The sequence below is a fragment of the Gobio gobio genome (genome assembly GCF_949357685.1).
Source record: "Gobio gobio genome assembly, chromosome: 2".
Classification (NCBI taxonomy): Eukaryota; Metazoa; Chordata; class Actinopteri; order Cypriniformes; family Gobionidae; genus Gobio; species Gobio gobio.
The window spans coordinates 63,249,364-63,261,777 of record NC_137098.1 but is presented as its reverse complement, the minus strand read 5'-3'; the positions used below and the strand labels follow the sequence as shown (position 1 = coordinate 63,261,777).

Here is a 12,414-nt window from a genome sequence, read left to right as displayed (position 1 = left end):
TGTCACATAACCTGCTTTCTGGAATACACCCCAGAAGGCCGTTTTTTTCCCCCCCGGAGCCGTGTGGATTACTTTTATGATGGACGGATGCACTTTTTTGGACTTTAAAAAAATGGTACCATTCACTCCCATTATAAAGCTTGGAAGAGCCAGGATATTTTTTTATATAACTCTGATTGTGTTTGGCTGAAAGAAGAGAGTCATATACACCTAGGGTAGCTTGAGGGTGAGTAAATCATGGGGTCATTTTCATTTTTGGGTGACCTAACCCATTAACCCCACAAACTATATCACTTTATGAGTCAAGCTCAAACAACAAGCCCAAAAATAATAAGTGGACATGGCAACACTTCAAGTGTGCGCTCTGTGAAGCAGCCTTCCAGACATAAACAAAACATGACATGTCTTTGGTTGTTGTAATATTAATTTGGTAAAAAATAGCGGATACCAAACATGTGAGAAGCCAGAACTTTGCTATGCTGTCAATCATCGCAACTTCAGGAGTGAGTTTTGTTCCGTCCACACACTGCATGAAAAGACTGAAATCCGGCAATATCCGGGCATGGTAAACTCCTGTGTAATTTGATGTTTACCGGATGTATGTGGGGGAAAAGCGGATCAGAGTAACACGGAACAGTATATTTCCATACAAGCCCGGAAACCTCACATACAGGACCCACAGGGATTCACTCCCGTACAGGCTACAATCTTCTGGCGCATGTACAATTTATAATTCCAGGTACACTGAAACAAATAGCCAGACACCATGAAGAACTGGATTGGAGCTCAGAGCAGGGTGCAAATGGAGAGTCACAGGTGCGGAGTGATAAGAAAGACGGGGGTGAGAGATAAGAGATTTTTGGTGAAATGGTCAACGGCTTTAAAGAAAGAGAGAAAGAGGGAACTGCAGGCCCATTCGGGGGGTGTCGTGGTGGCAGACACAACACTTGCTCATTTCCTCAGTCTTTGTGCTTCGTGCAGCAAACCGCAAAACAAGCACAATAAACTTCACCTCCGAAAAGCAGCCCTGCTCTGAGAACCAAAGGATCTGGCGAGAGAAGATGAAAGTGCTTTAATTCAGAGCGTTTTAGCTTTATTGTTTGTGGCTGGGTTATTACTGAAAATGGGCTTGAGAGAGGTTTCAAGATGCAAAACCACACAATAGCCGCATTGTCTTTCCGCTCTGTAATTAATGAAGAAGGTATGAGTGTCTCTCTCTTGTGAATGTTCGTCGGGTCATTCTGTTTCTCTCTTTCAGTCACAGAATCTCCCAGGATGTTTTCTTTCTTTTGATTGCCAGCCAAGACCGCAGTGACAAGAATCCTTGTGTGGCATTTCAGAAACTCGCATGGCAGAATTCCCCTTTTAATGCTCGCAGTTTCAAGAGCTTTGCCACCCCGTAATAACTGACAGATACCATGCCATGTGTTTTGAACTTTAGGCTGATCAAATTTCATCCCCCTGTATAATTATTGAAATCCAACTGCTCTGGCTCTTGGCTTGCGTTCACAAGCTCAAAGGGAACTGCTAGCATACCATCGAGGCGCATGCAAAGCTTGGCACGGGGCCGAACGGAGAGGTTTGCTTTCCTTACACAGGATCAGGTGTTTCTCATAATAAATGACAGTTGAACGTCTCGTCTCGGGTTTATAAAATGAGACCTTTTTTTCTTTAAAGAAGAATTCTAACCAAGTTTCTGTCTCTTTGTTTTGTTTATTTTCTGGTTTTGTTAATGGTATTCCTAATTATATGTAAGGAATATGTTTTGAATTCCTCCGGTTGAGGATGTTTCATGCTGAAAGCAGTGGTTTTGGGACCAGGAGTGTTTAAAGGTGATTATGGAAATTTCATCTTGGGTGGCACATTCCATTTTAAGGCACAACAAAACAGAGGCCTGGATAAACTGAACTACAGAAGTGGAATCAGGTGACAAAGTGAAAAACTAGCACCAAATTACAAATGGGCTAGAGATTCTATATTACTGGCAAAACATTTTTTTTTTGCTTTGTGGCGGAGGTACATTATCTGCTGAAAGAGCCACAGCCACCAGGGAATACCGTTCCCATGAAAGGGTGTTCATGGTCTGCAACAATGCTTAGGTAGGTGGTACGTGTCAAAGTAGGACCCAAGGTTTCCCAGCAGAACATTGCCCAAAGCATCACACTGCCTACGCCGGCTTGCCTTCTTCCCATAGTGCATCCTGGTGCCATGTGTTCCTCAGGAAGCGACACACACGCAACCGCAACCGGTCATCCACATGATGTAAAAGAAAACGTGATTCATCAGACCAGCCCCAAAAGCAACAAACTGTGATGCCCTGTGTATTCTGACACCTTTCTATCAGAACCAGCATTAACTTCTTGAGCAATTTGAGCTCCAGTAGCTCGTCTGTTTGATCGGACCACACGGGTCAGCCTTCGCTCCCCACGTGCATCAATGAGTCTTGGCCGCCCATGACCCTGTCACCGGTTCACCATCTAGTCGCTCGTCTAGTCATCACAATTTTGCCCTTGTCAAACTCACTCAAATCCCTACGCTTGCCCATTTTTCCTGCTTCTAACACATCAACTTTGAGGACAAAATGTTCACTTGCAGCCTAATATATCCCACCCACTAACAGGTGCCGTGATTTTTTTATTTTTTTATTTTATTTATTTATGCATTTGGCACGACTTACAGTGCCCTTCATACAGGGACAATCCCCCTGGAGCAACATGGAGTAAAGTGCCTTGCTCAAGGACACACTGGTGGTGAACGCTGGGATCGAACCAGCAACCTTTTACGTATCAGTTCCATGGTTTAACCCACTGGACCACCATCTCACACACCATCTCACACACCATCTCACACCGTGATGAAGAGATAATCAGTGTTATTCACTTCACCTGATACCGATATGCAAGCCACATTTCAAAATATATGAATGTCATTGCATCAGACAAACAAGTGTCATATTAACTATACATTCATGCACTTTATAAAGATAAAAATAGCACAAGTCCACATTTCAAGCAAAGTGCTTTATGAAAATAATGTTTTTGGGTGAACTAACCCTTTAATAAAATAGGCAGGTGTGGGTCGCAATAGTTTTCAATGTTAAGCATTTGGATTTATCCCCTGTGTTTTCTTGCACCGCACACATACAGAAGAGAGACGCATTTGCGATGCGCTTTAAATCCGTCATTAACAACTAGTCCTTCAGCTCGGTTCTGTACACATGGCATAGAATTTTTGTAAACTACCTGCATTGTCCTGGAGTTCATTCAGTTATAGAATCCATATATAAATGACTGTGTGTGTGTAAAGAAAGGGGATAAGCACTAAAAGGTGAACCGTCAACCAAATTTAACTGTAGTGTGTATGTGGCTAATAAAACATTTGTAACGTACTCCTTATAAAAGCGAACTATTAATTCAAATCCACTTGGCTCAGAAATCTGAAGCGGCACATGCATGATTGAACGGGCGTACATATCTTATTCCAGGAGAACAGAGAAAACCGCTCTCAGATTAACACCGAGAGCAGAAGTCCACAAACGCCCCATCAGAGAGGCAATGAAAAAGCTTCGGACAAAGTTAATATTGCACAGGCCACTAAATGAATTACTATAGAACCCTGAAGCGGTGCGACTACTGACTGCTTTTAAATTATAAATCCAAACTATGAATTCAATTTTCATAATCTCATTCACAGGGCCCAATCTATTGTCTGATCTAATTTGTATATTTCATCGGCTGAATTAATGAACTTCCACCGACTCTCGCTTCTTGCTTGAGAATGGGAAAAAAAAGAAGATGTAATTAAGTCAAAACATAAAACAAAAGAAATTAATTAGATTGCTTATCAACCTAAAATCAATCCAAACTTTATTTCCTGTTGCATTTGGTAGTAGAGAGAAGCTCTCCTCCCACCGCTCCGTTCCCATCGCTCTGTGTTTAAAATAGGATCAAAGCACCTGCCAGTATTACTCAGACAAAGAAATCGATGAGTAGAACAAGACTCCAGCATGTGGGTGAGACAATGCACAAAAAGAGAGAGACAGAACTCCGGTGAAGTAGAACAGCATATAGCACCGGCATGTTAAAAACTCATTTTAAGCCCTTCAAGCATATTTAACGTCTCCTCTTGGAACTGACAAGAAACTTAAGTATTGTTGAAATGTCTCTGATTTAACTAAACACGGCACTGCATGTACTGCACAGCTTTTGTGTGAACACAATATTACTGCTATTACAGCTCAATAATAATAAGACAAGAAAACTACCATCTCTAGAGAGTGTCAAAAATGTTCCTTTTAGTATCAAATGTCTGAACTTGGGTTTAAAGGCCCACTGAAATCAAAATAAAGTTTTTAAGCTTTTAGTATGATTATCGTAGCCTTAAGGTTATGAATAATCTGTTGTGTTCCAAAACAATGACAACATTTGCATTAAGGAGATATAAGCATTCAAAACTTACAGTCGCCGAGTGAAAAGACTTGAAGGGAATTTGTTAAAGGATTAGTTCACTTCAAAATGAAAATGTCCTGATATTTTACTCATTCCCATCTCATCCAAGATGTTGATGTCTTTCTTTCTTCAGTCAAAAAGAAATTAAGTTTTTTGAGGAAAACATTCCAGGATTGTTCATCATATAATGGATTTCAATTGCAACCAAAATGTCAATTCAGTTTCAAAGCGCTTCGACGGGCTTCAGAGGCTCTGCGTGATCCCAGACAAGGAATAGGACCTTATCTAGCGAAACGATCGGACACTTTCAAAATAAAAATAAAAATGAATTTAACCTAAATTGCTCATCTTGCACTGCTCTGCGGCCGCCAGTGATTGCGCAATCACGTCGAAAACGCCACACTAGACGTAGACAGAAGTACCGCCCCCATATTTACAAAGTGCACAAGCGAAGACTAATACAAATGCCCTTTAACAAAAAAAAGGTAAATCGTCATCCTTCCCTCTGGTCATTTTGACCCAAAACGCATTAAAAAAATGTATTGTATAAATTGAGTGTTCATCTGAGTGGTCCAAGACCCTAGGACTTACAAATATGAATATACACACACACTCAAAAAAATTGACTGGATTCAAGGAGTTTTGGGCTTGAAATTTTAAAAAGTAAGAAATCCTTACCTCGTGGGTCAATTTGACCCTCTTAGGAATTAATGGAATGCGAGAAATGCTTCAGTACACATGGGAAAACCTAAAAATGCTTTTATTTTACCAAAAAAACTTTACCAAAAAATGATTTTATAATGTCTACATGTGTATCTGAATGCATGCTGAAGAGATGAACTCGAGAACTGGCTTCAGCACCCAGTGGAAGAGTGCATTTGCCCCATAAAGAGCTATAAGGCCATCTAGTGGCAAGAAATATCATGTTATATTATTTTTTTCCCACAAGAGGTCGGCAAAGACACTCAATGTAAGATATTTTGAGCTGAATTAAAAGGGTTGTGCATGAAATTGCAAGTTATTGATTTTAAAGAAAGAATGTGAAGAATGGGTAATAAATGTATAATTTATTGATAAAATCCCCCCCCAAAATGCATACAAAATATAAAAATGTAATGAAATAAGCTTTCTGGACATAAAAGTATAATTTTAGAGCTTCAGGTCATTTTGACCTGCGAGGAAAGGAATTGTTACAAAGTGCGAGGGAGGGATGATGAATAGGTTGCGGCATCCAGGATAAGCACAAGTACATACCACTTTTCTGAACAATACAACACACGCATCTTCCCTCTCTGTTGTACACAAACACAGCATCAGCTCGCGTATCAGTTTGCGCTCCAGACTGCCGTGAACGCACTCAGGACCATTTGCAGAGGCTGTGGATTACAGGTAATAATGTTGAAAATGATGTTCGGTTTCTTGCACAGACCAAATGTTTCGCTTCATAAGACCTCAATGTATTTTCAGGAGCCACGGGTATTAATTTTGTTTTGCCTGTATATGTTTTTTTTTTGACTCTCAAGGTGACAGTAACCATTGAGTTGAATTATATGAATCACCAAGGCCCACGGTTTCAGCTAAAAATCTTTACTTTTCTCCTGAGAAAAAAGTCACCTACATCTTGGATTGCCTGAGGGTGAATTAAATTAACAGCAAATTTTCATTTTTGGGTGAACTATCCCTTTAAGACAATACCCACTCACTGGAGGGCAAGAGAAGCAGAGGATCATTACTACATTATTTAAGATGACACACCACCTCTCCTGGGAAGGCTCTTCCTGATATCCTGGAGATGGTGTGTGTCATCAACCCTGAACGTGAATCACACAAATGCCCCCTTTGTGAAAGAATCATTCTTTTGAACTGATGCTTGGTTGATTTGATTCACAAAGCATTTGTAAACCACTTGATTGTAGTTTGGGAACTGTAATAAACTGCAAAAAAAAAAGTAATGAACCGTTTATTCCAACCATCTTGGAAGTTCAACAAAATGAATCAGACTTCCCAGCGTGAAGCCGTGAACACAAACAGATATACAGTAAACAAATACATTCAAACACATACGCCGTAAACACAGGTGCATCTGCTACACCAACATAAATCACTATAACCACACACACATGTATGTTTTGCACACCCCCTAAAGTGTGATTCCTTATCCTCCGAGCAAATTTTCACCTTCAGCATCAGTCGTGCAACTGCTTATACTCCATTTATCAAGCAGCAGCACAATCTGTACCAGCTAATTCTCCAGCACGCAAGAGAGTGGACGCCCAGCGGTGCTACAACCACTCTGTCTGATCATGTTTGGATCAGATATCAGTCCTAGCCTTTATTTTTTTAAAGAAATGAGGCGATATCTGCGAGTGTTAAAGCTCACCAATGACCCTGGAATTGGTAGAGAACTGGAAAATGAAAATGTTAACTGTTTTCACGGAGCGGAGCGGACAATAACGTGAAACCAGACTTCATTCGCCCCAATGGAAAGCATACAGTATTTACACTGTCTGAAATCGTTCCCTATCCACTATATAGTGCACTATGTGCCATTCACCATATAGAAAATAGCAAATGTGTGAACAAGAAGTGAACCGATTTCAGCTCTTCGACGTCTGTTTATAATGTAGGGGGCGGGGCTTCAGATTCTAGAGAGCATTTGATTGGACAGAAAATCTTATGAGATGCTGAAGTGCAGAGTGATGTCATCAAAATCACTGATCCATATTGGCGGAAGTGAGAGACTGTGAAGTGCCATTCACCATGTAGAAAATAGCAATAATAAATCGCATACTCTCTTGAATAGGTGCTTATTAGGGCCAGAGCACCGATGGTGTGAGGACCCTATTGTATTTGCTCAGCCTATTATTATTCTTCTCCCAAATTAATCACATTTTTGGGGCCCTAAACATGCTCGAAAACTCATGAAACTTTGCACACGCGTCAGAAGTGGCGAAAATTTACGTCTAATATGGGTTTCATAATTAGTCGTGGCAAAATGGCTCGACAGCGCCACCTACAAAATTTTAATTAAGCGCCATTCGAGCTATGTTTCACGTACGAGTATGAAATTCGGTAGACACATGTAACAGCCCAATACCAACAAAAAAGACCCTGGGTGCAAAATCTAAAAACCCAACAGGAAGTGAGATACTATGAATTTCTCTCAGCAAAATTTTTGCAGTTTTTGCCATTTCCAGACGTCGTACTTTAATAAACCCCTTCCTACAGATTTAATCAGATCAACATCATATTTGGTCAGTCTAATCTAAAGGCCTTTGTGATGTTAAATTGCGAAGATCTTGAGTTTTCCCTGGAGAGCGTGTCCTCACAAAGTTTGTTGTTTCGCCATAAAACAGGAAGCCGTTGTAAGTCATACAATGCAAAGCATACAATGTTTGATCTGCCCCAAACTTCACGTGTTTGATAAGAGTCCTGACCTGAAGACATCTACACCTGCTGGCAACAGGAAATGGCATGCTTTATACTATAATACACTCCCAGTAACACTTTTAAATATGCCATGAAATCTCAAACATGCTAGAAACACATTAAATCTTGCAACATGTGGATACGTGCTAATGTATGCGATTTACGTCACGAAACACGAAAGTTGTTGTAACTCAGGCATACAACGTCCGATCTGCCTCAAACTTCACATGTTTGATAATAGTCCTGACCTGAAGACTCTACATGGCAATATTCAGTTATAGTCAAAGCACCACCTGCTGGAAGAAGGAAGTGTGGCACATTGAAGTGAGTTTGCCATATTTCTCCTATATTTACCCGCTTAAATGCATGTTGCCAACTATTTACTGTTTTCCTGCGGCCTCCGGGTGGCATGTGCGAGGGGCCTTTTATAGCTGCTTGCAGCTTTAATTTTGAATAAGTATTTACTTTGCAACTGCTAAAAAGTATGTTCTATAATCGTATGAACGTAATTCAGACGTACTACATTCGCCAAGGTGTCAGTTGCGTCGTTTCACTGGCATTCACAATTCCCGTGGCCTCATGGGATGGTAAAGTGTCCATCATATGCACACTTCAGAATCTCGCAGGAAGAAGTAGGTCATCCGGGTATTTTTTGCCTACTCTATGAGTACAGTGAATTCTGACACACTTCTTTTGTCACATACTGTTTTTCGCCTACTATATAGTAGGGAAATATGCGATTTCAGACGCAGCCAGTCACTTGTTTTGTTTGCTGAACGAATCAGTGTTGAATCAATGATTCAAATCCCACAAGAATTAATGATTCAAGTCCCAGTGCTGTTAGAATGTACATCAGTGCTCTTGGAAAGCCGCTCAGCCAATCAGATTACAGAGCCGGACCATTAATAAAACTATTATTCATTTATATTTAAAACATGCATGTCTACAAATCTTTCATGTCTACAATTCATTCAAAAATACTGATTAGTTCACAAACAAAGCATCACCAAGAACTCAAATTATAGAAAATAATAGCACTCACTTCCCACAGGCCATTTTAAGCAAAGTCAGGTTTTACAGTGATCAGACAAGATGTCATGAATTTTGCAATGCAGTCTGGCCACTGTCCAAACACATAATGGCCCATAAATCTTCAAGATTAGACACAACTATCCTGATCCTTTAAGTACAGTAGACAAGCCACACCTTCAGTAAAACTCTATCTAATGCCTGTTCCTAAAGCATGCTATTCACAGAAGTCTTTTTTCATGATGTGCCATGTCCTGTGATATGGTTTTGCCTTCAGTGATGCAAATAACCTCTTTGACTCAATATCATACTAGAATAGAACGATTAAGCCAGCTAAACTAGTTTCCAACTTATTCTTTCTTCTCACCTTTAAAGTGCAGTGCATTGGCTAGAATCATGGCTCCAGGTCTGGTTTCCAGTGCCTGTTCCAGAGCTGCTGTCTCTTTCCCATCCATCCCATTTTTAGCCCAGGACTGGAGCTTCTCCATGTCAGTCTGTTTCTGTGCATCCTCCAGGGCCACATGCTGCAACCCAAAGTGGGTCTGGAGCTTCTCCAGAAAGCTCTTCTCCAGTTCAGGGGCTTGTTTGGAAAACAGTGCAGAGGAACTGTGCAATGTGTAGCTGGTTCCATTAGCTTCACGCACAGATTTCAGTGCCCCGGTCAAAGCTTCTCCAACCGCCTTTTCATTTTTGGTGATCCTCAGGAGATCACGAAACTGGCCTACTGTGGATCCATTAGCTCCACCTCCCACAGCCAGCAGAGAGTTGGCCAACAGAAGCGGGGAGATGACGGTGTTGGTCTTGGATCCGTTGATGCGGAGCGACCTGTACAGCTGCAGTCCCAGGCTCCAGGTGGGGTGATGTAAGCTGGAGATTTCTGGCTGAGGCGAGCCTTGAACTTTGGGTTCCTGTGGAGTAGATGACCAGACGCTCTGTAGAGCCAACAGTAGTAGAGACAGGAGAGGAACAACAGACGTGGGCCGCATTGCAAGTCTGGAGAGGAAAGCGAAAGAGAAGAAAATTTTTCCCATTCCACTGCGCTACTTATCCATTGTTTTTCAATGTAAACACATGCTAGCTTTCTCGCATCGACACCGTTTTCAACTAAAAACATACAACTTTTTATGGACGTCCATTTACACAACAAAAAAACGCAAAAGGATGACGTCATGCACATGCGTATTACATATTCAGTCTATAATGTTTCATTGCCATCTAATGGCCTAGCAGCAGAACACAGTGTTTTATGGTCGTTTTCGCAGATCCGTGTGAATGGGGATCGTACACGGAAAACTCAAAGGAAAAACTTCTCCGTTTTAAGCATATATATAAATACGCGCCTCTCAAGTTAAAAGAAATTCAACTTTTAAAAAACGTGTCTTGTGTCAAAACGTGTTTCTTCCCCATTCTACTGCATCTGTCTCGTTTTTTTCTCGCAGTTCTGTGTGAACGGCCCCTTAAGGCCAAAGTTTACTTCAGTTTTTATGCGTACGCGAGGGTCAGCGTACACATTTCGTCATCAGAATAGTACATGCGTGTACTGTACAGCCACCGCTGAATTTTTTTACTTTATATGCGCAGGTTGCACATGCGCATTACATTTTTGTTGCAGTATTTACTTGGGTTGCAACTCATGGCGAGAGATTGCTCAAAATTGTGTGCGCATACGAGTCGGAAGAAGTACTTTGCAAGGCTGTGCGTTCAACTGTGCGCACACAGTTGCGTACACGTAAAAAAAAAACTAAGTATACTTTTGGCTTTATGATCAACATGAAATTTAAACCGATCTCATTTACTTCATTAAAACATGTTGTATTGTGCATAATTCATTGGTGCATGTAATTCAAAAGAATAAAATGTTTGTTGTCTTACTTCACCTATGAGATCTATTTTGATTGTAATGATTTTGTCAAAAACAATTTTCTTCTCCCAAGCACCTCCCCCCACTTTTCGAAGTCTAATCAATTTTCGATGGACAATATCAAATCCTGTCCAAGTTTCTCTCGCTCTCTCTCTTTTTCATTTCACAAATGCTAATTTATATTAAAGTCCTGAATCCCAAGGATGGATTATGGTCCTGTGAGGCCCCAGGGCACCAGCTTCTTGGATACCTCCCAAAATTCATTGATTTTAATTATATTATTGGCAAACATTCAAACACTGTTCGCATATCTATCTAACTATCTTTCTGTCAATCTATCTATCTATCTATCTCAATTTCAGAAACCTCAGCTCAAGGGCCCGGTTCCCAGGCCATAATCCATCCCATAGAACAACAATATTCTAAAGGAAGAAATTAAAATAATTCTCAGTTGCCATTAAAATACCATGGTAACCAGTGTTTACACCACAATACCATAGTCACTACAGTACAATACAAATAAATTAATATGACAGATATGCACTGAAAATGAATGAGATTCCTTTTTTTTTTTTTTTTACAGAAGTAACAACTGTATTTTGGAGGAAAACGTGGTTGCAGTGGTAATTTTACACAAGCCTCCCTCTTCTGACACTCTAATCCCGACGTCAAATTGGTGTTCTTCCAGACAGTTGCACTGCTGACAGGGCATTAAATAGTGACCAGGCACTTCCTCACGGCCCATGCATCGCTAAAATCAACGTTAACATCCTCTTAAATCTAAACCATGAACCGAACAGAGTCCTCAGGAAATTTCGCTTTATAGCCGAGAGATCACAGGAAAGACCGAACAAACAAACCCCTTAAGTAACAGCAGCCGTCGGAGGATATTACACAGGCGGAACAGTAGATGTTGATTTTTGCGCTTGCTGAGCGAGCGCAGCTGTTCCGTCTGCTCGGAGAACTGAGGGGCAAAAAACAAAGTGAAAAAGTTCCTTGTTTGCTTGTACCGTTAATTAATTAAAGCTTCCTTCTTTCCTGCGGCTTCTTCAGCGGGTTTGAGCTGAAAGGAACTGACAGGGCAGGCTCAGACGTGACTGAGGAGGGTCTTGTCACAGTTTGCTCACTTTTCCACCAGCCGAATGCAATGCATTCTCCCTGGACTCAATCCGGGCATTTTTCCTCTTTCCAGAAATTGCCCATTCCATACACCTCCTTTTTAATGCGTTCTTGTTTACCGAGTCATTTTTTGTCTATCAGTGTTATACACCACAAAAGTGACGGAGTGCATTATTATTCAGTGTTTTGACCTTCAAAATGGACAAAAAGCTATCTGTTTTTCACGCAACTGGTTGGTTCCCTGAGCTGTACCTCGAGGAAAGCAGGCGGATATAATAGCGGCCGAGAGGGGGCGCGCGCGGTCTACACTGCCCCGGCCCAACAACATAAGGTGGACTTGTCCTATAATAGTGTGTCATGTATCCACCCGCGAAAGCATTAAAACACACTCCTCTTCCTTCTGATTTACATTTTGAGCTCCCAGTTTTGGATTTCAGCTGTGACTTCTTCTAACATCCTCAGAGAAAGCTAAATTTAAAAACAACAACAGTTAAAGTCCCCGTGAAATCAAAATGAAAGTTTTTTGGC

At 41.0% G+C, this 12,414-nt stretch overlaps 1 protein-coding gene across 2 annotated transcripts in view; it reads right to left on the bottom strand.

The window, feature by feature from the left end:
* Positions 1-11,892, bottom strand: part of serpinh2 (serine (or cysteine) peptidase inhibitor, clade H, member 2) — a 45,674-nt gene extending 33,782 nt beyond the window's left edge. Inside the window, exons 1-2 of one of the 2 annotated variants that reach the window (XM_079845099.1) lie at positions 11,628-11,892; positions 9,274-9,899 (exon numbers count right to left, since the gene is read on the bottom strand). In XM_079845099.1, coding sequence (XP_079701225.1) covers positions 9,274-9,892 — 619 coding nt within the window. In that variant the 5' untranslated portion in view covers positions 9,893-9,899; positions 11,628-11,892. The remainder of the gene's footprint in view (positions 1-9,273; positions 9,900-11,627) is intronic. The other variant, XM_079845098.1, reaches the window with a different exon arrangement.
* Positions 11,893-12,414: the final 522 nt, after the last annotated feature.